Here is a 27,735-nt window from a genome sequence, read left to right on the forward strand (position 1 = left end):
AATGATTAAAATGGCTGTGATTTTCTGTAGTGGTCCCCATCTGTTGTAAGAGAAGCAATTGTAAAACTATGGTCAACTGAGGAAAGTAGGGGGCAGGAAAGGTGCTATTCCCCAGGGAAGAGCACACCGATCGGTCATCCAGTGCCAAACTGTCAGCCTTGAGAACATACATACAAGTAACGTTACCTGGCCTGAACAAGTTACATTTAGGAATATATATGTGTATACATATATACACATGCGTACAGTAACAATGAAAAGAAAAGGCCATGACTTTGAAGGAGAGAGGGAAGGAGTATATATGGGAGGGTTTGTAGAAAGGGAAGGGAAAGGAGAAATGATATAATTAAATTATAATCTCAAAAAAAATAATGTAGGGTAAATTATTGTAATGGCCAGAAGGTCCTCAGGAAAAACTTCCAAGCAAATTTTATTATAGCTAAAATACCATGGTATCTGATATTTTTCTTCTTTCTCTTTTTAAATAAAATATATGGAGCAGAAAAAAATCTAAAATCTATAAATTATTAAATATAAGATCTTAGGATGGTAGTCAGATTTTCAGAAATATGTTTTTTTTATCCAGACATCATTAAAAAGCATATTTGTTACATACCTCCAGAATTTTAAGTAAAAATCAGCCATATCTAGACCTGTGTATGATTGAACACACCACCCAGCTAAAATCAGGAGCTTGAGGCAAGAGGACCAAAAGTTTAAGGCCATCCTAGACCATATAGGGAGATTCTGTCCAAAAGTCCAAAAGAGAGAACGAGAAGTAGTATGTCAAATAATGAACCTAACAAAGGTAATTTAAGACACTCATATAAAAATGCTGAAGAACTCTTAAAGATTTATGTATTAAACTAAAATGTAATCTCTCAAAATGATGACTTGATTGAAATCTATATATAAGGTTTTGGAGTACAAAAGACAGAAAAGTGCTATCACTTAATTCTTTGATATTTTGTTTAGTTTTCTTTGTTGGCTCAGTTAAGTTGTCCTCAGGTGAAAAACCTGTCATACAGTACCTGCAACATTATTCCGTAAGTTTCTCTGATTGCTTCTACCGTCTAATTAGAAGTCACAGTTTTTTGTGGACTTAACCATAACATTATATTCTGTTATAGTTTTGATTTAGTATTCAATACACTTAAAAGTCAATAATTTGAAGAACTGTTTTATTTCATAAATCGTCCTTATATGGAAATCTCCTAAGGGAATTAAGCACCAAAGAAGGAATTTCACAGGGTAAGAATCTCTTAAAACACTTAAAGAGGGGAAGCTCAGTGCACATAGTTTGTTTGTGTTTTTTGCTGTGTTGGGGGTGAACCCAAGCAGGCTGGGCAAACGTTTTACAACTGAACTGCATCATTACTGCCTTATCCATTTGATTCTATTCTGTGATGAGAACCACATATCCAACTACACAAGAAACAGATACTTTTTTTCTGTGGTTACCAAGTTTAATCTTCTTTTTTCTTTTTTAATCTGACCAAATAGTAAACTGAAAACTCAGATCTTTTAAACATTCTCACAAAATTACAGCAGATGTTTTCATCTGTAATGTATAGTCAAGTTAAAATTAAAAGCATGATTTATATTAATCTGAATGGAAATTTAACGATTTTACAAAGTAGGTCTCTATGTTTGAAGTCTTCAATGTGTATTAGCATGTGAAAGATACAAGATCATGGCTCATTTATGATGTTGGAGAAACTGAGCTTCTGTATATGTCTTTTCTTTTCATGTTTGTTTTTATTTATTTAGTGTAAATCTGCTTCATCATGTCCTGAACTTCTATACAGCTGGAGAGGGCTGTGTATAGCCACTATGCTCTTACGTTGTAGTTTTGGAAAAGCATGTGGGTGGTGTTGGATTACGTTGAGTAGAATTTTAATTAGACCTAGTGTATTCTCTTATTAAAAGATGGAGTACAGTTCCTCTTTAGCATGCTCACCATGCTTTATTCTCACAGAGGGCCATCTTTTAATCTGCCCTTTATTTCCGATAATTTTTCTTTCAGACAATCATTGCATTTTTCTAACTTGTTGAAAATGTTTGATGATTCTTCACCTTTATATACCCACACTAAAAGATATTGTCACATTCAAGACCACGTCTAATCTCTTACAAATATCCTTTCCTCTAAGATCATTCTCGGCTCTCTGAGCAGCTACCCATGCACCCTGGCTGCAGCAGATTCTTGCTTTCCTGTGTAACTGTTTTTGTGTCTCCTATGCTTTCTGGATCTTTTATCTAACTGGTCTGTGCTCTTCCCCGTGACTGCCCCTTCCCGCCAGAGCCTGGAGCAGATGAAAGCCTCAGTGCCCTTTACACTCCACACGAGTTTGCTTTGCTCCTCACTTCTTCTCTCCTCCGTTGTACTTTAGCTGTGGTCAATGGCTTTCATGACATTCACAGTAAAATGGTGTTTCCTTCTACTCCTCAACCATTTTATGAATTCCTTAATGGCCACACCCTGTTCAATGAAAAGTCCTCTTCGCACCACTCTTTTCCCTGGTTGATTATCTCCCAACTCGATTGTGGTCTTATATGTTTCCTTTCCTACCCCCACCCACCCCCCCAAAAAAAAATAAAACATTCAGTACTGCTATTATTTTTCTATTCCCCTTTAATATATTCTGCTCTCTTGACTTACCCCACTTGAGCAAACCACCCTTTTCAGGAACCTTAATGTCCCCGTGTTACTAAATACCACAGTCTTCTCCAGCCTTATCTTTCTTTCCCTGCCATCTGTGTTGCCCATAGTGCCCCTAGCTGACTGTTCTGTGTTGGAGCATACTTCTTCCCGTTCTAGTGAAACACTTAATGTTCCTTGAAAATTTCTGCCGGAACACTTCTGGCTTGGTATCTGATATCGCCTGGCTGGAACTCCCCCCCCCACAGACACTCCCCTGGCTCTCTCGCCCTTCCTTCAGTCCTTCCCTCAGGGCTATCCTTTGCAGAATATCTCCCAGTCACCCTCACTCGCTCCTCACTACCTGTTTGGCTTCCTCTCTCCAGTTTCTCACTGTGGTATTCCCTGTGGCACTGCCATTGTTGATCATCTCATAACTCCTACCATCCTTTCTCTTGGTTTTCTTCAGTACAACTGGTAGGACCTGATAACCTGCCCCAACAGTCATCTTTTTAATAACTTTCTTTTTATTTATTCTTTGTGTCTTTCACATCACACATCTTGATCTCATTCATGTCCCCTTCGTATCCACACTCTGCCTTTGCAATCCTCCCCCACAAAAAAATACAGTAAAATTTAAGAGGAAAAAGGAAGAAAGAATAAGTCTTGTCATGGAAGCTGTAGTGTGACTCAGTGAGGAAACCCTGTTGTCCATGTGTCTTTACTTGCAAGTTCATTGCAAAGAGTCATTGGTCTGGTTTGACGTCTCTGGTTTCTGCCACACTATCGAAGCTGGGCCCTCACTGGGACTCCTCCTGGATATACTATTGTTGCTCTGTGTCCTGGAGATCATGCAGCTTTAGCAGGACCAACCCCTTCATGTCCTCCAGCAGATCATGCATGGGATGGATATTGGGGTGGGCTAACCCATAACCTTTCACTAAACCTCAAGTTCTTGACTTGCCTAGGCTGGTTGGCCATGGTGCTGCAGTGATTGCCTATCTCCACCTCTCTAGCTTTCCAGGGTGGGGTTAAAGGCACAAGCCGCTATGCTTAGGTTGTTACCTCACATCTAGGGATCCGAACCCAGGTCCTTATTCTTGAATACCAGGTACTTTGCCAACTGAGCCGTCTACACAGTCCCTTGAACACTTGTGGTTTTACAGCATGGGTGTTTTTAACAATTACTACACTTACGTTTTTGTTTGTTTGAGTTAGTGTTTGAGGGACACTCTGAGTGTGCCGTGGCACCTGTGTGAAGGTCAGAGGACAGCTGTGGGAACCAGGTCTTTTCTTCCACCACATGGGTCCTGGGACTAAATCATGTCATGAGAGTTATCCAGGAAGATGGCAGTATTATAAATGATGACAATAAAAGTGGAGAGTGCAGATTAGTTACAACAAACTCTCACAAAATGACTGACATTACTGAAAAACAATATACACCCATATTCTATGTGTGTATGTCCTTATTCCACCCTTTATTTTCGGTAATTTAAGTCTTGAAGGTCTTGGGCCTACCTCATTTTCTCAGGTTAGCCAACAGTTCAGTATTTATCCTTAAAACTGTAGATGCTTCCAAATGCTGGTGGATAAAAATCCTTTTCTTGCAACTATAAATGAGTGAGTCATATTCTGCATCAGAAGTTCTCATAACTCCTTTTCCTTATATGTGACAAGATAGTTATCCTATGAGGACATCGCTATAGAAAGGTATTATGGAATACACCTACATTCAGTTTATCTACAACTCAGAGGTGACCATTCTGCATTTGCAGCTTATTAATATAAAACATGAGGTCATCCCTGCTCTGCTGGAGGGAGTATTGTCCAGAAGTTCCTATCTGAAGTGGCAAAGCCAAATGTCAGGCAGCCTACTAAATCTCTCCATACTGTTTTTCTTCTTGGGGTTAGTAATTAGACCTAGCCACATGGAGTTGTTTGAGGGTTAAATGCATTAACAAAGAGTGTGTTCTTTACTTTGCACTTTCCATTCTGTATTTATTTATTCTCACCATGTACTAATTTATATTTGTTTGTATAGTTAGGCTTGCCTTTGTCTTTATCTGAGTACAATAAGTAGATCTGCTTAGTGATGTATTTCCCCATTACTGTGTAACAAGATTTGTTCTGGTACATTTTTTGATTAATGATTGAATCCACTATTGGGATCCTACCATATATTCCTTCTGTGCTTGGTACTAGCAATATGGTCATGAGCAAAGCAGAACCTTTTCTTTAGCTACTTAGAGTAGTGATTGCAGACATAAATTTAAATGTCATGTCTTTGTCAATAGTTGTGAATATGCACATAAAGTGAATGCTTATCTGCGATACGGTACTGTATAACTTTTATAATGAGCTCAAAAAAGCAGAAAAGAAAGAAACGGGGAAGGGAGGAGAGAGAGAGGGAAGGAGGGAGGGAGGGAGAAAGGGAGGGAGAAAAGGAAGGAAGGTAGGGAAGGAAGGAGGGAGGGAGGGAAGGAGGGAGAAAACTCTTCCCCTTTGGAAAAGCCCACTAGCTTAAAAAAGGAAAGACATGATAGTCAGAAAATTAAGAATATATGAAAGAAATGTTTTGTGTCAGGAGTCCAATTTCACCTGGAGTGCCAGAGAAGGGATCCTAAAGGAAGCAGTGTTTGAGGAGGATCTGAAGGGAGTTCGTGCTTCCAAGGACAAGGCTTGAAAATGGAATGAATGTTGTTCCAAGACTAGTGTTTATAGTTAAAAGAAAGTGTGCTCAAGAAAGCTGTTAAAACGCCAGTGTTGCTGAGGAGACAGTGTCATAACACAATGTTGGAGAGCTCAGTGAGAACCCCAGAACAGGCTTCTTCACTCAAAGAAGGGTTCGCATCTTACTCTCAAGATTCAAGATTCATGAGACACTCTTCAAGAATTTAAAAAGCAAGAGTGACCCGGCCAGTCACCTTTCTTTTTCTATTTGGCTTATAGTTTCTTCCTGTTATTGCTACAGATAAATAAAAGATTTCAAATGTCTTATGCAACAAATTATTATATAATATACTAAAAGTAGAATTGAGAATAACTATGCTGTGAGATTTTGGAACAATAAAGTATATGCTAAAAAGGAAAAGGAAGGCATGATCAGATCAAAATTGAAAATGTTTCTCTTATTTTTTTTACATCCCAAAATATAAAATCCAGGAATCAAACCAGTACGCCTGTACTTATATCCTGACTTTAACCTGCAGTGGCATCTAATTCTGGTTCTTCTGGTGTTACTTAACCAACTCCTAGCTGAGGAACTGTTAGCAGTTGATAGCTACTAGCAGAGAGTTTTCTCTTAGATGCCAGCCCTGGAAAGGTGACCTCATGCCCAAGGAAGCCCACATATCCACATATGTGGGAAGCACAAATGGAACTCAGTGAGTGAAAAAAAGGACGCAAGTTGGTTGGGTGGGGAGGATGGATGGATCTGGGAGGAATTGGGGGAAGGATGAATATGATCAAGATGTATAGAATTATCAAAGAGAAAAATAAAAATTTTAAAAGAATAACTAACAGACATAAAAAAATATTGAATATAAAAATGCTAATAAAATTTTTAAAAAAAGGTTAAAAAAATCCAACAACTTAGTAGATGGCTTAGTGGATAAAATGCTTCCTGCATAAACTTCAGGACCTGAGTTCGGATCTCATGCACCCAAATAAAACCACACCTATAATAAAAACTACCACAGGCCCAGAGCAGAGCGGCAAAGCAAGAGAGTCCTGAAGCTTGCTGGTCAGCCAGTCCAGCCAAAATGGTGAGCTCCAGGTCAGTGAGAGACCCTGTCTGAAAAAATAACGTGGAGAAGGAAGGAGATATAGAGACCCAAAATCACCCTATGGCTTACAACACATATACACAAACATATAAATGCACACGTGCATACATACTTACATGAAAAACATAACACACACACACACACACACACACACACAAATCCAATCTATAAATTTAGGAATTTTTTTGTTTGTTTGTTTGTTTTAATGGAGCCAGAGAGATAGCTCACGTGGTAAAGGTGCTTGCTCCTAACCCTGGTGACCTGGGTTCAATCCCTGGGCCCCACATTAGGTAGAATAAGAGTACACAGGCTCTTGCAAGCTGTCCACAGTCCTCCACATAGGCACCATGGCACTCCCATGCTCATACCCACAAATTAAACATAGTTTGTTTGTTTTTTTTTTAAGATAGTATGCTTAGAAGTAGCTAATATCATGTCTCTTATTCTAAGCACCGTACATGTATTATCCATGGTAATTGTCCTAGTGTCTCCACAGAGTAGGTTTTATTGAAATCATTATGATGCTAGTAGTTGGTAGAACTCTTCTAACTGAAAGCGACACTTTTACCCTGTAGAGACAGAGTGGGTTCTATTGAAATCATTATGACACTAGTAGATGGTAGAACTATTCTAACTGAAAGCGACATTTTTATCTATGGTGTTTACTTTCTCTGGTGAGGGACTCCATAAGGTAACAGTGAGTAGGAGAGAATCAACAGAATCCTTGCGTCAAGGGAAAAACCTTAATGGCTTTTCCCTTTGAGGGTGGGGAGACTACCCTGCAAGTGTTCTTAAGGTGAAAATCATGAAATGACATTAAGTGGAATCTTTTGTGACTAGCTCATCGGTTCGTTGTTCTGTGATGTCTAAGTACTTGTCTATCATATCAATGTCTGTTATGCTTAGGATGTATAACTATTTATAGAAACTGAGAATGACACATAGCCCTGTAAAAGCTTTTTTTCCCCTGCTTCCTCAAAGTACACCTATGCTAATGCCTTTTCATTCAAGACAGTGGGAAAATAACAAATTGGATGCAAAGATAAAAAGGACGAGCTGTAGAAATTCAGAATAAGCAGATGGTTTAACTGTTTTACCAAAAAGAATATGTTCACATGAGCTTTGCCACATGAATGACTAGTACAACCAGGAAGAGTAAGGAACCTCCTCACCTGTTTAGAAGTGATTACGTGAGTAGATAAAACAAGGCAAACGTGTGGCGGACAATCTAAATCAGTAAGCAAACACTTAAGGAGAGAAAACTAAAGTCTAGAATATAATGAATGGTGTGTGAGAAGGCGGGAAAATGCTGTCATAAATGTGGGTCCTGGTTGTATAACTTAAGAATTCTCTATTTTTTAATAGAATAGTTATTCACAACTTTGAGGGCAGAGAAGTGACAAAATGGTTCTAAACATGTTACTTCTAAAAGCATATACAAACAGAAATGAAGAAAGATTTCAAGGCTAGGGGTAGAACATTGGCAGTATGATGGAGGAAAGAGGAATAAGGGGACAGAAAGGGTCAAATGGGGTGGGAGATGAGAGAGCGTGGGAGAGAACGGAATATGGGGATGGATTACTGACACTAAAGACCTTTGAAAATGCCTTATAGAAACCTACTGGGGAAGCTTTCTTAAGTACTTACATATACATATACATATACATATACATATACATATACATATACATACTTACAAGGGATTTAATGGTGGTGTTACCCTGTACTGGGACAGTCCCTCTCCCAGAGACCATAGTCCTTTAAATTAAAAGACCAGTATCAGATGTGGGTTGCCTCTCTGAGTTATTAGGCAAGGAGGCACCATAGACACACCCCTGACAAAATAAAGAACTTACATGCTATTGCCATTGATTTTGGTTACCTTCCAGACCTTGATAGTAAAATCCTTTTTTTTGAAGACACCATATACTTGAACCATAGGATATGAAAATTATCAAGCCGATAATCACCTGAAGGGTCTATCCTTGCTGACTAATTTTCATGGTTCTGGAAGGTTCTATGCAATGCTAATGGCAAAGAAAAGCCATCAAAAGTCTTATTCATCTATGAACACTGGAAGCTATGATAACAGCTGTCCTGGTTTAAAAAAAAATGTTCATTGATATAATAGTGGCACAGATGTTATGGGACTAACCAAAAACCTTCTGGCTGAATTTAAAGTCAACATCACAAGATGGAATGCATGCCTAGGATTGTTAACTGTTCCAAAATTCCATAACTGTCTAGGTCATGGGCCCTAGGGAGCAACCTAGTGTTGTTTGTTTTTGCTTTTTTGGGGGGGCCCACCACCCACCTCTTAAATCACACAGGGAGGCTTATTATCACTTATAAATTCCCGACCTTAGCTTAGCTTGTTTCTAGCCAGCTTTCCTTAACTTTAAATTATCTTGTCTATCTTGCCTCTGGGCTTTTATCTTTCTCTATTCCTGTATACTTTTCTTTGTTTCTTACTCCATGGCTTGCTGTGTAGCTGGGGGGCCCTGATGTCCCCCTCCTTCACTGGCTACTTCTTCCTCTTCTCCCAGATTTCTCCTTCTATATATTCTGTCTGCCTGCCAGCCCCACCTATCCTTTCTCCTGACTCACCATTGGCTGTTCAGTTCTTTATTAGACCATCAGGTGTTTTAGACAGGCACAGTAACACAGCTTCACTGAGTTAAACAAATGCAACATGAACAAAAGTAACACACCTTAGGATAATATTCCCCAACAACCTAATATTATTCTGCTAACTAGTAGCAATATGGTGCCCCCTATATTCTTATCTTTATACTCATAGATTAGGACATCTCTCAGCCTGCATCAGAGAAGATGCTTTTGGCAGTGGTATTTAATATGGAGGTCCACAACTGACCAGCCTGCAGAGAATAAGAGACTAAGAGGCTCACACACTGGGGTGCTTAGCTCTAAATGAGACATCTGCATCATACCTCCTCTCCCTAAGGCTCAGGAATCATTTCAGAAGAGAAAGGGAAAACATTGTAAAAAGCCATGGGTAGTGGACTTCTGTAGTAAAGCCAGATTTGCCGGACATCAGAGGGCCATTGAACACATAAATCTGTGACTTGCATGCATAATACATCAAGCTAGCCAAATTACTTTACATGAATGAGGGAGATGGGGGGTCATGGAATCTCACTCCTAGCTCAAGAGTTATTAGCAATTGATGGAAACTGGGGAGAGAGAGCCAGTTTTTAATAAGACCCCTGAGAGGCTACCCGTGTTTCAGTAGATGGTCCTGTACCCATGCACATACACACACAGCACTTAAGTGGACTTTATGGGTTTACTAAAAACAGCACATGGAGCAGGGAGGAAAAGGCAATGGGGAGGGTGATTAAAGGGGTAAGGGGAGGAATTAGGAAGAAATGAGGGTGGATTTGACCCAAGTATCTATGTGCATAGAGGCAGCTGTAAAATTCTCAAACAGTAATAAGAGAAAGACTTGAGAAAACAGTTGGAATCACAATTATATGACATAGTAAATAGAACTGAGGCTGCTGTCTTGAAGTGTAGCTGAAGGGATCTAAGATCCATTGCAAAGGTAGAAGGATAGAATATAATAATCTAATCATGGGTCTAATGTTCCGTCAAGGGTAAATGAGGCTTCATTTATCACTTTTGATAGCATGTAGGTACTGATGATTTTTTTATGCCTCTGATTTCTATATTATGCTTAGTTGCAGCCCAAATCGAGAGATGTGACAGTCTAGCATAGAATTATTTAAATTGAAAACTATTTCATGATACTTTGTTTAAAATACAATGTAGATCTGCAAGGCATAAATGGTAGTCAGACCCCAGTTGGCTGTTAATGCTTGGGAGTTCTCTTTGGATAGCAGCTGAAGTATTGCCCCTGTTAGAACATGTTGCAATAAAATGTGCAGGGTAATGTCATGCCAATAAAAGTAGAATGTGTTTTGAGCACAGTGGAAATTTCGAGGACCTATTCCTTGTTAAACTTGAGATTTTTAATAGTATAAATTTGAAATGTCTCTTACATAGTATTGTGTTCAGAATATTGTCTTCCACTGCTGTGTTTTCCAAGAATTCTCCAAAGCAGATCCTGATCATAATGTCACTTAACAAATGTCACAAAAGTATTGCTTCATTTTTATCACATCTGGATTTTGTGCCATATATATATGAAAGATATTTTAAAATATTCCATGTTGAAATTTAAAACCATCTATACTTTCCGTTGGAAAAAATTAAAAAGAGATTCACTTTTGTTTTGCAGTGATCGGCACGTTGGTAAAATTTATTCCAAATGTTCTTCCTTTCTGGATTATGTCAGAATGTCTCTAAAGAAGCTTGGATTAGATGAGTCCAAGGTCAGTGTATGATTACCATTTATTTTCACAAAATACAAGAATTCTTGGTAGGCTAGTGGATTGAGGCAATACAACATCATTTGCTTTCTACTTTTCTCCCTCCTATAAAAACTCTAAATTATATCAAAATTAAACCTCTATTACCTTTTTTGCAATTCACCTTTCCTGACAAATGTATAGAAAGTTTATTATTGTGTATCACCAAAGCAACTCTTTCTTTAGGTTTTTTTTTTTAAGTTAAAGGAATGTTTAATTTCACTAAATATAATGGAGTTAAAAAGCAGAACATTGAACACTGTAAATGGAAATTAGAATTGAACAAAGAAGAAATGATTAATTTTAAAATCATTTACTTGTAATTTTATGGCTAATTATAACATAAAATATTAAATTTAGAATGCCTCTAAGTGTAAGCATTCTGTTAAGTTGGAACATCACAGTAGCTATGAGCTAACATTGTTGATAATGTTATTGAAAGTAAATAGTAAGCTAGTTGACTCAGAAAAAAACTCAATGTAATTCAAATTATACATCATCTAAAAAAATTAAATTGCACTACTGTTACTTGGCATATTAAATTGATTGTAAATTAGAAAATTAGTCTCTTTTCTGGTTTCTGTGATAAAACGTCCTAACAGAAGCTTTAGGTAAAAAGGTTAATTTTTAGCTCACAACTCCAGGTTACATCCTTCCATAATAAGAAAATCATAATTTTGCTTGAAATCGGAGGTAGGAGCTTGAAGAAGTTGGTCATATCATATCCATGATCAAGGACAGAGAGCAATGAATACATCAGCTCAGTTTCTCCACTGTTATGTAGTTCAGTATCCCCTGCCTATGGAATGGTGCTACCCACAGTGAGTGTATCTTTCCACCCCAGTTTTTTAATATAGTCAATATAATCCCAAAGACATGCCCAAGGACCAATGTGGTGTAAATAGTCCTATATCAAGACTCTTCCTACGTGATTTTAGATTATGTCACTGATAATTAAAACTAACCATCACAATATGAAATTATTCTTTTGAAAGAGGAAACTTACACAGACATATTGTACCTAAGTTAAAATGTATGATTGTCTACCGTACCATTGTCATTTTGGTCTTGTTTATTTATTTCTTAAAGCAACTAGACTAGTAGACATTTTGTTGCTGTATCCCCTATCAAATGGTTATGAAATCTGTACGACTTAGGAATAAACAAATGAGAAGATACATGAAAAACTTACCCCACGTTTATATGTAATTGCTGACTGCATGACACTACTACTTACTGCTAATCTCTACTGCTGTATTATTAGTAAATAACATAATTGATAGAATTCTCATAAATAGTTTTACATAATAAAGTGAAGCTACTTTTGTGTGAATGATTGAACATGTTCACTATGACTTACTTAAACTGAAAACATACTGTCCTTTTCCAAAAATGAAACAGAAAAACATCCAGAAGAATTCATGTTTATCCTCCTTTCTGACTTTGTCTTCTCAAGTTTATTATTATTAATAGTAACCACAGTAAAAGTTCTTTCCTACATCTGTTAATATTTCATTATTAGAATATTAATTATGGTTAACATTTACTAAACACTGGCTTGTGATTGATTCTATGCTGAGGATGTCACAGTGCCTTGTTTACTCTTCACAAGACATTTGCAGTAGACTGCTGAAATCATAAGGCAAACCACCAACTCACTCAGACTGGAGGGAGGCAGGAGACTACACATAGGAGCAAACTCCAAATATAAGTTTGGTAGGAAACAAGAACCACGGTGAGAAATCCTGGTAGCTTATCAGAGGTTCAGTGTGGACAGTTGTGAGGAGGAAGCACTAGAGGTGTCCAGACAGTTTTAAGAGGTGCCACGCTTTTGTGAGCTTTGCCTCTGACTATAACCTAGTTCTGATGAACATTAGAGAAAAACCCCCTCATTCTTGCAGCAAGGGAATGAAAGAACAACCATTTTAAAGTAAGTCAGGGCATTCTGTTCTTACTGAGACTGGCTTCTAGAGAGACCATGTTTAATCAGAACCCGACTGCTGGAGTTTTATCCACACCTAACTGAAGAGGGAAGGGAAAGCAAGTATCCAACATTAGCCAATTCTGTCAATCCTGCCCCACCCAAGAGGGCGTGAAAATACCAAGAAGTGCTGGTGAAGTTCATAGTCAAGAAACAGATTCATTGACAGACTGAGATCCAAGTGTAAGAGTACAAAACACTTCTTACCACCACACTACTAATGGCATAGTTTATAAAAATTCATAACAGTACTTTTTATACGGTACATAACTTTTGAATACCAAAAATTTATAAGGCATACTAAAGATGATAAACACAGTTTGAAGAGATGGAACTCATCACAACCACATTGAGCGATGAAAAGGACAGTGGAAATGTTAATCTGCAATTGCAAATAGGGTAATATGCCAAAGGTTTGAATTAATAATCTGGACAGCAGACAGGAGCAGATGGACGGTTGAAGCGGAGAGATCTTGGACAGTCTAAGATAAAATTTTAAGAAGATTTTAGAAGTCGTTCAAAATACTGTACCCAGGCAGAAAGATTATGAAAGCCAGAGGTGGTGGATGCCTCCAAGGAAACAGAGTCTTGCAGACACAACAGGACTGATGCACGTATGAACTCACACAGACTGTGACAGCATCTGCAAGACCTGCACAGGTTCAGTGTAGAAAAGTCCCAGCACTGGGAAGGAGAAGTGGCACCGTCCTGCCTCTAACCAAGAAGCTATTTGCAATTAATACCTGCTGGGAAAGGGAACAGCTCTCCAGTGGGGTGTCAGCCACACTCTGCAGCAGGCAGCAGGCAGCAGGCAGCAGGCTTCGGAGTAGCTAGCCAACACAGAGCAGACTCCGTGGTGTGTGTGTGTCTGTCTGTGTTGGTAGATGTTTTGTTTCATTTTGGTATTTTTTTTTTGTCTTACTAGTTTATTTGTTTTGATTTTCATTTTTTATTTTGTTTCTATTTCTGGAGAGAAAAAGAGAAAGAACACAAAGTGTTTGGTGGTAGCAAAGTGGGGAGGATCTGGAAGGAATTGGAGGAAGCAGAAAACAGGATCAAAATATGTCGTATGGACAAAAAAGAAGTATTCCTGAATAAATGCGTGAGTGAAAGAAGAAAAACTACTGTAAGGAAAAGGAGTACATTTTTGTGACTTTCTAGTAGACCGGACACAGCAGAGGAAAGAACCTCTGAGATTGAGGATAGGGGAGTAGCAAATTCATAAAACTGCAAAACAGAAAACAAAGGCCAAAAATAAAGGAAGGAAGGAAGGAAGGAAGGAAGGAAGGAAGGAAGGAAGGAAGGAAGGAAGGAGGCCAAGGACTGGAAATGGTAGATGTAGTACAAATACATATTGTACTCTTATCAGATTGAGGACATGAAGGAACAGGGGAAATAATTGAATTGCTAACGATGGAAGTGTCTCCTGTTGGCTAGTCACCAAACCACAGATCCAGAAAACAGAGGCCACTAACCAACCACAGATTCAGAAAATAGACCACCAAGCAAGACAAGTAACAAAAATTGCATTAAAACAGATATTTTTAATCAACAGAAAAGTCACAGCTAAAGAAAAAGAAATGGGAAGAAGATAACGATGCTCTTATCGTTTATCTATGGATGAGCAAAGATGAGAATTACTTCTAAATTCATCTCAGAAACCACACGAACAGTAAGAGTAAAGGAAATATTTTAAATGTTGAGAGAAGGGAGCGTTGACATACTTTAGGCTATGAAATGATTATTGAGAAAATGAAACATTTTTCAAACTAATAAAACTTGAAGGAAGTTACAGACTCCAAGTGGAATCTACTCAGGTACATGAGCTGGGTTCAGCATTCCAGTACCATTGCATGTAGTCCAGTCCAGTAACAGAATATAAAAGAACAATCACATGGTCATATGTGTAGATATTTTTTTGTAGAATCATTTGTACAGTGATAGAAAATAGCTCCAAAAAGTCTATTTACAACACTACATTTAATGTGAAAAACACAAAGTTTTCTTGGTGAGATGAGAAACAAGACAAGATTTTTTTTTCCTCCATGCTTTTCAACATCATATTATAATACTGTCTAGTGCATTAAGAGAAGAAAGGGAAGTAAATGGTATCCTGATTAGGAAGAAAGAAAACTGTCCTTGTTCAAGATGCCATGATCATCTTCATTTAAAAAAAAAAATCCAATGAAATAATGAGCAATAAAGATAATAAAATTAAGTAAGGTAGGATATAAAGACAATGCACAGAAAATCATTTTCCTCAAAACCAACAATGGACAAGTTAAATTTGAAATTAAGATACAGCAGCATTTATATGAGCACACTACCCCAAAGTGAAATATATAGATTTTCTAATAGAATACAATCAAAATGTCTTTAAGATAAGAACCAAAACTGAGAAATAAAGAGGAGAGATAGTCTATGAAGGAGGATTTACTATTCTCAAAATGTCAGCACTTCCCAACTTGGATCTGTTTCAGTATAATCTGAGTCAATATTTCAGGAAGTTATTTCATGGATGTTGACAAACTGTTCTTAAGTCATATAGATAGAAAGGCAAAAGAATCAGAAAAGCTAACAATATTAAATGAAATCAAAGCTAAAGGATTGTTACTGGGTGGCTTTAAGATTTATTATAAAGACAAGTTGATATTTGCAGACTAATAGACAAATGGATCAAGGAACAGAATTGAGAGCCCAGAAATGGGCCCACACAGATGTAGCCAGGTGTTGTGCAGCAAACTGATACAGGCAGTACAGTAGAGCAAAGAGCCTCCTTTCTTACCAGGAGGTGTTCAGACAATAGGACACACACAAGTAGAAAAGTGAATCTAGGAACAAATTACATCGTTCCCAAACTCAAAGTGAATCTCATATGTAAATGTAAAATACAAGTCTATGACATCTCTGGAAGATAGCAAGAGAGTCTATTTTGATATAATGGTGATTTTTCGTCAAAAGTCAAAATTCATGAAAGTTACCTAAACCCATAAAAGGTGTACTACTTAGAGTGGGTCCTAAAGTAAAGTACAGCCCTGGGCAACAATGCCGTATAGATGTAGGTTCATCACTTATAGCAAATACATCGTCCTTGTGGTGACCCTTGTAATGAGAGCATCTGCTTGCGGGCAGCATGGTACATTACAGGTGTTCTCAACTTCCCTAAAGGAAAAAGTTTAAGAAAATATTCATGGTAGATGCTTCCATTAGCCACAACTAATTTAATAAGAATCTCAGGAAAAGACTAGTATCACTGAATAAAAAGACCGTCTTAAGTGATTTCTTACTTTCTATTAGCTAATAAGGTTGCTAATGATGGCCCATTGATTTTCTATTACAATCACTTGATCGATTTTGTTTTGTTTTTTTAACTGTAAAGCATTTTTTTTGGTGGGGCTTTTGTTTTGTTTTTTGGTTTTTGGTTTTTTTTGTTTGTTTGTTTGTTTTTGGTTTTTCTAGACAGAGTTTCTCTGTGTAATAGTACTGGCTGTCCTGGAAATCACTTTGTACACCAGGCTGACTTTGAACTCACTGAAATCTTCCTGCTTCTACCTCCCAAGTTAAAGGTGTGCCACCCGGCTCCTGTAAAGTGATTTGAGGGAAAACAAAAGTATACAAACAAAAGTATATGTTGGAATACCTTAGAAAAAAGAAAAGAGGACCAACAAATATCTCAGGGAATAAAATAATAGTGTACTGGGGAAAAGCAGGAGATTGATAAGAGAGATTTGATGGTGGGGCGTTGTCTGGATTTTAAACAAGAGATTTAAAAAATAGTGTCTTTTAGGCCAGGGTGTTTGGAAGCAGGGAAAGTGATGGAACCAGATACATTTCTGGTATTATACCAATGTCTCATTTTACCTGCTCACCATGAAATAGAAGTATTAGAATTAAAATTTTCACTACAGCACAATAGATATTTGTGTATAACTTTGTTTCAAAAAAATTCACATAAAATTCTAAGTGCTGTGTAAAACTTTAATTTTTAAATATACCAAAAGACTGAAAAGAAGTTTGATTAAATCCTTAATTGTTTATTAATGATATTCCTGTGGAAGTGAATGGGTGGTGAATGTATTGATGTGCACTTAACAGTTTAGGCAAGTGAACTACCTAGATAGTATCTTAAACTCTGCTTAAGTTCAAGTCACAGGAAATCATATTAAACATGAAAGGAAACTAAAGACTCCCAAACACCTCTTGCAAAGGAAACCAAGACTGCATATGCTGGATTCCCATTGGCTCTCACACAGTGTGAGGAGTTTCTCCAGAAGTCTGTATTCAGTTGTGAAAGTCAGCAGTGGACCTTGCTCTGAGAGCCTTTTTCAAACTCAGCACCATTGGGATTTGGATCATAATATGTATCGAGAAACTGCTCTATGTATCCAGCAGTATCTCTGGGCTCTGTCCACTAGATGTCAGCAGTAGCACGATGATTAAAATTTTGGCCATTGCCAAAATTGATCCCTGTTAAGAACCATTGATTTTGAGCATTTTTTTTTCCTTTATGATTTCATCTGCAGCCACCTAACAGTCTCATTATGTGTCTATGTTTTAAACTACCATTTCCAACAATGAGTATGGGAAAGGAAAGGGTACTATATAGTAATTATAGTATACTGTTTTTATGCTTGAAGACTTCTTATTCAAAATGATCCCTATTTTGATCTTTCATTTTGAATAGTTGTAATCACTTTGGAGTAATGTTCATTGACCCCCTTCATAAAGTGTAGACTATTTTAAGAACATAGTTACCATTCTTCAGGAAAGCTAAGCTTACATATGTACCTCTTTAGACTGTGTTTGGCTTTTGTTTTCTTTGTGAGGTATCATGCCTCTTTCCTATTATCATTCTCTTGATACACACTACTGTGTCCTTTGGTTTTATGTGTGAGTCTTTACCATTAAGCTGTGCCTTTTAAAACAAACAACTGGATCTTCTGGTTTGATCCAGTAAACTAGTCTACATGTTTTAATTGGAGTATTGAGACTATTAACATCTATCAAGGTTATTGGTAAGATATTTGCTGACTTCTGATACTGCATTTCTAGTTGGTTGTGATACTGTTTTGTTTTTCTTCCTCCCTTCATCTTAGAGGTCTGTTGGTTACTGAATTGGAAATGTTTGATTCTATTCTAGCTCTCATTAGATAAAAAGGTGTGTGTGTGTGTGTGTGTGTGTGTGTGTGTGTGTGTGTGTGTGTGTTTATATGTGCATTGCACTTAAGTGCCTGTGGAGGCCAGAAAAAGATTTTGGATACCCTGGATCTAAATTACAGGCAGTTGAGTTACCCAGCATAGGTGCTGGGAGCTAAAATCTAGTTCTTTGCAAGAACAGTGAGTGTTCTTAACCACTGAGTCGCTCTAGCCCTGTAATTCTCATGTCTTAATATGTTCCTCATGAGATGTATTCTTCCATGTGCTCTTGTGTTGTGACTTTCTTCCTCCTGTGTGTGTGGAATTTATTTAAGTATCTTCTGTGATGCTTGTTTAGTGCTGGTGAATTGCTTTCACTTGTGCTTATCTTGGAAAATATTTTCCGTCAATTTCAAGCAATATTTGCTAGATAAAATGTAATCCACTTCGACAGTTATTTGCTTTCATGACCGGAAATATATCATTCCATGTGTTTCTGGTTTTTAAGCTTGTTTAAGTCTTACTTGTTATTAGTGTGTGGGTGTATATGATGGGGAGGGTACATTCCTTGGTGCACATGTGGAGAGCAGAGAACAGCTTTGTAGAGTCAGGTCTCTCCTTCGACATTTATGTGGGTTCCAGGGATGAAACTCAGGTCACCAGTCAGCACCTTTACCCAATGAGCCGCTTCATTTAGTTTCTGGTAAGAGGTAGAATGTTATTCTGGTATGTTTGACCTAGTAATTAGCGAGATTTTCTCTTGCTGCTTTGTTTCTTTTTTCCTAGCCTTAACATTTTAAAAATGGTATGTCACAGAGAGGTTCTTTTCTGGCTATGTCTACTTGGGGTTCTAAATTGCTCTTGTACTTATCCATCCCTATCTTTCCCTACATTTGGAAATTCTTCTGTTATAATTGCATTAAGTGAACAGGTTTTCTATTTCCCTCAGTTGCTCAGCTAATTCTACATTGGTCAGTGTATCTCAGCAGCTTTGGTCTGACTATCTAGTGATGAGAAGTAAGTCAGTTACCAAGTCATCTGATCAGGTGTGAGCAACCCCGGAACTGTCATGAACTCATCTGCTCTTCCCTCTGAGTTGCATTATGGCCCACCCTTGCTACTCTGTAGTCCTTTTTATAGATCATAAACAAACAAAACAGAATAAATTGATTAAAAGAAATATAAATCTCTCTTAAAAAATAATTTATGTAGGTATTTGTTGCTGTTGCGGTAATGAAACACCATGGCCAAGTATAGAAAGAAATGTTCATTTGGCTTATGACTCCAGATTCTTCCTTGCAGGAATTTGTGTCTGCAAAAGGCATGGTGACAGGAACAGTTGAGAGCTCATTTCTTGAACCTCAAGCAGGAAGTCCAGACAGCAAACTGGGAATGGCATGTGACTTTGAGATCTCAAAGCCTATCCCCATGATAAGCATCCTCCAGCAAGGTTGCAGCTACTAAGCCTACCAGATAGTTCCATCAATTAAGGACAAAGTGTTCAAACATCTGAGTCCATGGGGGACACTCTCACTAAAACCACCACCATATTCTATACTCAGAGGCAGGCAATATAACTGTCAACCAATAGATGTGGACAGTACATGGTAACTTTTCTTTAAAGAATAGGATTTGGAAACAGGGGCCAAAAGAGGAACTCTCCAGTCAGGAAACCTGTCAGACAGTCTCTGCCAGACAGTCAAGGTCAACACCAACAGTGACAAGTTATGTGAAGAGTGTAGACCCTTGATATGAGGGCATGTGAATAGTACTGTATTCCTATATTCTTCCTCTTACAAGACATAACCCTTTTTGATTTTTGAGGAAAACATCTAAAACATACTAGAACATTCTGTAAAATATATGACCATTATTTCTCAAAACTGTTGAGGTCATCAAAAACAAGTCTGAGAAAGTGTCAAAGCTGATACAGGTAAATGTTATGTGACATCTTGTATTTGATTCTGAAACGGAAAGAGTACATTATGTAAAAGCCAAGAAAATCTGAGTATAGTATGGGCTTTAATTAATAATGCATCAACATTAGTTTATTAACTAAAACAAATATACCACTGTGTAAGATGGAGAGATAGGAGGTGGGGAGAATCTGGGAGGAGTTGGGGGTAGGGGAAAAGTATGATCAGAGTAAATTGTCTGAATTTTTTCAAAGATATAATGCTTTGTGGAAATTATCTATAGTGTTATCAAAACCCTACTGAACCATGATTGTTTAAAAAAAAAAATGAGAGCTGGAGAGCTGACTCAGTGCTTAGAAGCACTGGCTGATCTTGTGGAGGACCAGGACTTGGTTCGAAGTATGTACATAGGGTGGCTTCAGTTCCATGGGATCTGTCACCCTCTTGTGGCCTCTGAACATCTGCACACACACAGAGTGCACGTACATATACTCAGGCCAACATGCATGCATGCATATAGAATGAAAATCAATCAATCAAAATATTTTTTAAAAAAGCATAAGAAAATATTTATAAATTTCTGCTCATGCAAATATTGTGCTGAAGTATTTTATTGTGTTAAATATTAACGATGATAAAATAATGAATGTGATTTTTAGGTGAAGGTTGAGATGTAAGTTAAGCAATCTTAATCTATTTATTTTGGAGGCTTTGATGTATTTTATTTTAAATACCTAATAAAGGCAGAGGAGGCCTGGGTACATATGTACAATGATACATACATATCATTCTAGGTTCAGGCACAAGTGGATTCCAGGGCCACAGACTTGATCACCAATTTCTATGCAAGACTCTAAAGCCCTTCTAATTTTACTTTTCCTAGATTCTTACTCAGCTACCTCTCTCTAGGCCTTCATTTTCCACTTCCATTAGATATATTTTTAAATTTGTTTTCTTTTATTGAAAATAGATTTCTTCCTCATACGATATATCCTGATTATAGTTTCCCCTCCCTCTACACCTTCCAGTTCCTCCCTACTTTTCCTCCCCTCCAAATCCACTCCCTTTCTGTCTCTCATTAAAGAACAGGTCTCTAAGAGATAACAACCAAATATGACAAATAATATATAATAAGATAAAGCAAAAACAATTGTATCCCAATTGCAGTTAAGTGGATTTCTAAAGGCAAGATCTAGGTCATTGAGGAAGAAGTATTCTAATTTAAAACAGCTAACTCCATAGTCCATATTTTGTCATACTTATGTAACATATTAACAAGCTTTGTTCACATAAGGATGTTTGTTGGGCATGTTTCCAAAGCTGGCAGTTATCAAGCAAACAGGCTGCAAAGGAATCAAGAGGAAATTCATGCTTGCCAACAGATAAATTCATTTCTAAAGCAGACTAGATATTAAGGTTTGAAATAAAGGCAGAAGAAATTTTCTTAAATTATGTCAGTGAACAGTTAACAGATGCTTCCCTCCAAATCTTCACTCTTGAAATTCTTCCAGACAGGATGACTATGGTCAGGTGCACACAATCCACTGGGCAGTAACACATCTACTACCTGATATATAAACCTTGTTAAGAGCCAGACTAGTTCAATAAGTTACAAGAAGGGTAGGAGATTGAATAAAGTGCCTGAGATGATCATCTGTTCACTATCTCCACTCCACTTTTTCTTTAGAGCTGACCATTTCTTTGACTGTAACCCATAATTCTCATAGACAACTCAACTCGAAGTAGGGGCTGTTTCTAGAATGTGGGGATTGGACAGCAGGAAACAATAGAATTATTTTCAGTGCTTTGGTCTGCCATTCAGTGTACATTCAGTGTTCAGTGGCAACAAGGACAGGAACAGCACAGGTCACTTTTCAAGTCATTTTCTAATACATCAACAACCATTACTTCCCATTTTTTCTCTAAATAATGTACTCATACTGTACTGAATCCTCACACTCAGGAGGCACGTTGTAGGCCATGTACAAGTCTACCTTCAGCAGCTGAGTGATTAGTGTATCAATTGTTTGCATTTCTCAGCTTTTTAATGTCAGTTATATTATCAGAATAACAATATAAGTCATACATAATTGATGAAGCTGCATAATCAATAAAATGAATGCAAAGAAAATTGTTTTTATAAGGTAAACATCTTTGGGAAGTGCTATTTTAAGGGGGGGCAGGTCACCAGATAAAAGTGCTGTCAAAATACATATCAGAACCAGGCACAATGGTGTACCCTAGAATCCAAGCACTTGGGAGGCCCAGGAAGGAGGGCTACAAATCTAAGACCAGACTGGGCTACACATCAAGACATTATCTCATGAAACAAAAATCAGCTAACCAAATAAATATAATACGTATGTGATAGTTTCAATGAGAACAGCCCCCATAGGCTCATATATGAATGCTTGATCTCTAGTTGGTGAAACTGTTTGGGACGGACTAGGAGATGTAGCTCTACTGGAGGAGGCATGTCACTGAAGGTTGGGCTTTGAGGTTTCAAAAACCCATGCTATTTCCAGTTAGCTTTCTGGCTTTTCCACGTGGCTGTTTCATAATGTGAGCTCTCAGCGACTGCTCCGGAGCAATGCCTGCCTGCCTGTTGCCGTGTTCTCCACTGTGGTAGCCATGGACTCACCCTCTGAAACTGTGAGCCTCCAATAAACCCTTTCTTCTATACGATGTCTTGATCATGGTATCTCATGACAGCAATAGAAAAGTCACTAAGACAACATGTCAAAGCAAGGGAAAGAGAATAAAGAGTAAAAACAATAGAAAAGGTGTCCGATTTTCTCATACATGTCTAAATGAATTTTTTCTAATTATTCTATTGCACCGAATTTCTAAATTTTGGAGGGGGCAGAGAACCCCATTTATTAGTTAAGACAACCTCAGGCTGGACACAGACACATGGTAAAAAGTAGACTGTCTTTTAAAACTTCAAAGATAATTTTTTCCAAGCCCCACAATCATTTCCATAATATTTACAAAATAAAAGGCCCACATTAAGACATTGAAGAGTAAAGTATGTAATGGATGAATTTCTAAATTTTAAAAGTACAAAAGCGTGTAATGGCAGTCAGAGGCAGCAGAAGGCCCCATCTCACAAACGTGTGTCAGAATGAGAGCCATAGCTTATGTTCTGAGATCAGCAGCTGAAGGGCAGTGTGAATTCATAATCTCTATCATGTTGATTTCTAGAAGTATGGGTTTTCTGTGTGACTCTGTATTCTCCACGTTGCTTTCTCTTGGTGCCCGTTGAGAAGAACCAGTGGATGTTGTTGTTGTTGATGATGATGATGCTCAGGAGACATAATGTTGGAGAACTGTGTTCTGTTGCTTTGTGGGGCCCTGTGACCCGGGGCATGTCTTTTCCCCTTCCTGTGTCACTCCGCCCTAGTCATTGTCCTTTACGATACACCAAATTTAAGATTTAAAATGCCCTTTAACAGTGGCCAAAGAAGTGTGTGTCTTTGTTTCTTTCTCTGTTTGCTTACTTGAGATATTCTGGAGAGAAAAGATGAGAAAACCATGTTTATTCTCTTATTAAAAAATAAGACTGTTGCTTTGTTTCAGCCAAGTTAGGCACTAAAGATTATGCATTACAAGTACGTTTGATACAAAAAGACAATATAAAGAAGACAAGTTACACCTTCAGATGGTGAAATTATTGTTTTGCAAACATAGCAATAAGTGAAATATTTTACTACTATGTACTGAATTTGGAAGAACTTGAGACAGTGTTATTTATGAAATGGTGAATAACATCAGTTCACAAGATTTGAATGACAGAATTTTGTTATATTCACTTGCTTAAAGACAGTTCTTCAGACATTAAAGTTACCTTAAATTAATATGGTACTTATTTGACTTTAGGTTATATTATAGGGACCTTTTTAATTATTTAACTGTTACATTGATAAGTTTATTGTTTCTGTTTTTTTTTCAAAGGTCTCTGAAGAAATTATAATGGATTACTATGAGAAATATAAACCTAGAATGAACGAGCTGGAGGCATTTAATATGGTAAGTCATGTACATACACACACACACACACACACACACACACACACACACGTATGTATTATACTGGATATGTTGCTAGACTAGAATAGTACCCTATTAAATATTATGGGGCAGTCAATCTGTGTTGTTGCTGTTGTTTGTGTATGTGAGAAAGACACACACACACACACACACACACACACACACACACACACACATACACAGAGCGCGCGAGCGAGCAAACTATTTGGGATGATTTCCTATTTCAGAACTATATTAGGTGTTAGGAGTGTCATAAAAAGAGCACATGGTAGATTTCTCTTAAAGTGCATCATAAATGCACAGAGCAATGCTTCAGAGTCCTTTGAACACATGTTGATATCCAGAGCAGTTATTTCACAAGCTTTCCTTTTAATGAATCGCATTCTCGGGACTCCTTTAAAAGCTTTCCATCAGATGATTGCTTCCTGGATTCCACCTCGTGTCTCTTAGAGGGCATTCTTTTCCTATTACGAGTAAAAAAAAGCTTTTGATCTGGAGGATTCATTTTCAGAAGATGTACAATAGGTATCGGGTATCTGACATATGCGTTGTTTTGTAGATACACTTTCTGAAACATAAATGTTGAAGCAAATAAACTATTAAAGTATACCACCTTTGTTTGTTTCCTTGCAGTTGAAAGTCGTTCTGGCTCCTTGCATAGAAACCCTGATTCTTCTTGATCGACTGTGTTACCTGAAGGAACAGGTAAATTATGTTGTTTTACAGTGCATAACAAATATCGTTATTAGGTGAAATAAAATAAGTAAAATTACAGAGCTGGGATAAAGTTATTTCACACAAATTAGTAAGATAATAATTCTTATACTCTTATTTTTAATATTCATTTTATTTCTTGCTCAATATGTAAACATATGTACAGCAGATGTCTCCAAAGAATTTCTGTAATAAATGATGTTTTATCAACTTATGTGATAAGTAATATTCATAGACAGTGAATAGACGCAACCATGTATGATTTTAGAGCCAAAATTAATTATGGCCAGTCATCGAAGATCCTGTGCACACATTTCACTTTGTTAGACCTGATCTTTTAATGTGCTTTGGATGTTCATGTCCTGTGATGTAGCAATGTCTTTCTCATCAGTGAGGGGTAGTTCTTCTCTCCCCCAACCTTACTGTTTCGTCTGTGATGTGTGGTCTGCTGAGCTCCGGTCAATAAATTGTTTTGAGCTGTTTCATCCCCTTCACAGAGTCAACTTGTTGTCCACTATAAATCCTTTATTTTTAACAACTTTATTTGGTCATCTAGTGCCTTTTCTTTTCAAAAGGCTTCTTTAAACAAATGAATTTTAATAAATTCCTTTATTTTAATTAGTAGTTTTAAAGATTAGGGCAATTCTTAGGGACTTAAATAATATACTTTCCTTAGCCACGATTTAATTCCAAATCCCTACAAAGCCTTGATCCTCAAGTTGGGAGGTGATACACCAACTAACTATTTGAATAAATACTCATTTCCCTTCACAAAAAAATTCAATTGACCTAGATAAACAATTAAATAAAATAGCATGCAACAAGATGAATAGGTGCAAATGAAATTATACAAGCATATGATTATTCATTTTGAATATTGAAATGTCTTATGAAAGTAATCATATTTGTTAAAAATCTAAGATGTATAATATAAAAAAGAAAAGTAAGAGGAATATAATCCCAGCTTTCAGACGTCACTATTAAATACTAAGTACATTTTATAATGACATCACACATGATTGTAGATTGTGCATGTTCGTGTGTGCATATTATTTTTACTTTAAAACTATAATAAAGTTTAAAGTATTTAGTATGTAATTTTCACACTTGATTGTAGATTGTATCATTTTCTCCCTCTCTGTACAAGGTGAATAACGTTTCATCATAAAATTGCTTGTTTAAATACAGTGTTAATTGGCTTTGTTCAGCTTTTCTATATTGAAACAAAGAATACTTTGGCAGTCAATCTCTACAGATGTAAGTTATGTTTCCACATAACTTCTTGAAACCAGAATTGTAATTTTCATTCAATAGAAAATTATAGCTTTTGGTTTCTACCAACATTTTCTATTACAATTTGTAGTCCAGTTGGTTTATGTAGTCTGACTCATCTTTCATTTGCTCAAAAGAAGGAGTACATGTAAATTCTTCTCCATTTTCAGGAAGATGTAGCGTGGTCCGCTCTTGTGAAGTTGTTTGACCCTGTCCAGTCTCCCAGGTGCTATGCTCTCATTGCCCTGAAGAAGCAGCGGTGACCGCAGCGGAAGCAGGTGGCTAGTCAGCTCTTTTGGGGACTTACCTCGAAGATTACTTTTCTAAACATTTATATTTTAAATAATTGCTATATTTTAAGTAATAAAATAATGGCTAACAATGTAAGATCATAATCAGTTTTTCCATTCTCAAAGCACACATTAATAAAATAAGAACTTACGAAAATACTATGGCCAACATTCCTGAGTGTGTCAGTAGCAGATTGTAATCTGACTTTAATTCTTGTTTAATACTTGGGACCCTTAGCATTTACCACACATCACATTTTGACCTTTATTTGCTTAAAAGGAAATGATAAGTCCAAATGTCGATGTTGCTAAATGCTGGTTATTCTATGTATTTTTCAGAACATTTTGGAATAGTTTCCACATTGCCATAATGGGGAGATATACATTTAAAAAAAAACTCACAAGCAGGTCAGTTATAAAATATGCCTAATATAGAGCATATTTTACACTGTTTTAACATGAAGTACATTTGATGATATTCTATTTCCTTAAGGAAATGTGCATCTTATGAGTAAGTATTCATTTCACGGATTCTTGAGGCTATTTATCCTACTAAAAAGAAGTGATGGGGTGGAGCTTAGGAGAATTAAATTGTGCTCTATAAAAAGCCACCCTGAGTGAAGCCAGACAAATGGGAGAGGCCTCCCTGCCAAGTGTAGAACAAGCCTCTTTCTTTAGCAAAACACAAAGTTTCTCGTGCACACTAGAGAGCTGGACAGCTGGGATAAGGCTTTCTCGATGCTCAGCTGGAGAGCCCTCTTAGAGTCTCTAGAGAAGATAAGTAACTGCTTTTGTAAATGTCTGAGCTTTTCCCTAGATGAGAAGGATTTTATTTCTTCGGGGTTTCGTGTGGAGTTTCCAGCTGATACAAATGATCAGGAACTGTACACAGCTAGTACTTTCCTAGTGAGCTACTTTAAACTACCTTTTGATAAGAATTCAAATGTCTAACCCTTTACAATAGCCACAAATAATATAAAATAGCTTGGGGTAACTCTAGCTAAAAGCAAGTGAAAGACCTGTATGATAAGAACTTTAAGTCTCTGAAGAAAGACATCAGAAAATGGAAAGATTTCCCATGCTCATGGATAGGTAGAATTAACATAGTAAAAATGGCAATCTTCCTGGGCTACAGAGTGAGTTTCAGGAAAGGCGCAAAGCTACACAGAGAAACCCTCTCTTGAAGGAAAAAAAAATGGCAATCTTACCAAAAGCAATCTACAGATTCAATGAAATCACCATAAAAATCCCAACACAATTCTTCACAGACTTGGAAAGAACAATACTTAACTTTATATGGAAAAACAAAAAACCTAGGATAGCTAAAAGAATCCTATGCAATGGTCAAGAGACAGCCCGAACTGACCTACTCTGGTGATAGGATGGCCAAACACCCTAATTGTCATGCTAGAAACCTCATCCAATGACTGAGGGAACCGGATGCAGAGAGCCACAGCCAGGTCCCAGGTGGAGCTTCAGGAGTCCAATTGGTGAGAAAGAGGAGGATTTGTATGAGCGAGAATTGTTGAGACCAAGATTGGATAAAGCACAGGGAC

The 27,735-nt window shown here is 37.2% G+C and overlaps 1 protein-coding gene across 2 annotated transcripts in view; it reads left to right on the forward strand.

Annotated features, from left to right (window-relative positions):
* The window catches only part of Mettl25 (methyltransferase like 25), an 82,552-nt gene extending 56,249 nt beyond the window's left edge, over positions 1–26,303 (forward strand). For both annotated transcript variants that reach the window (XM_059245352.1, XM_059245351.1), the window contains 4 exons: positions 10,691–10,784; positions 23,808–23,882; positions 24,537–24,608; positions 26,060–26,303. In XM_059245352.1, coding sequence (XP_059101335.1) covers positions 10,691–10,784; positions 23,808–23,882; positions 24,537–24,608; positions 26,060–26,152 — 334 coding nt within the window. In that variant the 3' untranslated portion in view covers positions 26,153–26,303. The remainder of the gene's footprint in view (positions 1–10,690; positions 10,785–23,807; positions 23,883–24,536; positions 24,609–26,059) is intronic.
* Positions 26,304–27,735: the final 1,432 nt, after the last annotated feature.

The sequence above is a fragment of the Peromyscus eremicus genome, chromosome 18 (genome assembly GCF_949786415.1).
Source record: "Peromyscus eremicus chromosome 18, PerEre_H2_v1, whole genome shotgun sequence".
Classification (NCBI taxonomy): domain Eukaryota; kingdom Metazoa; phylum Chordata; class Mammalia; order Rodentia; family Cricetidae; genus Peromyscus; species Peromyscus eremicus.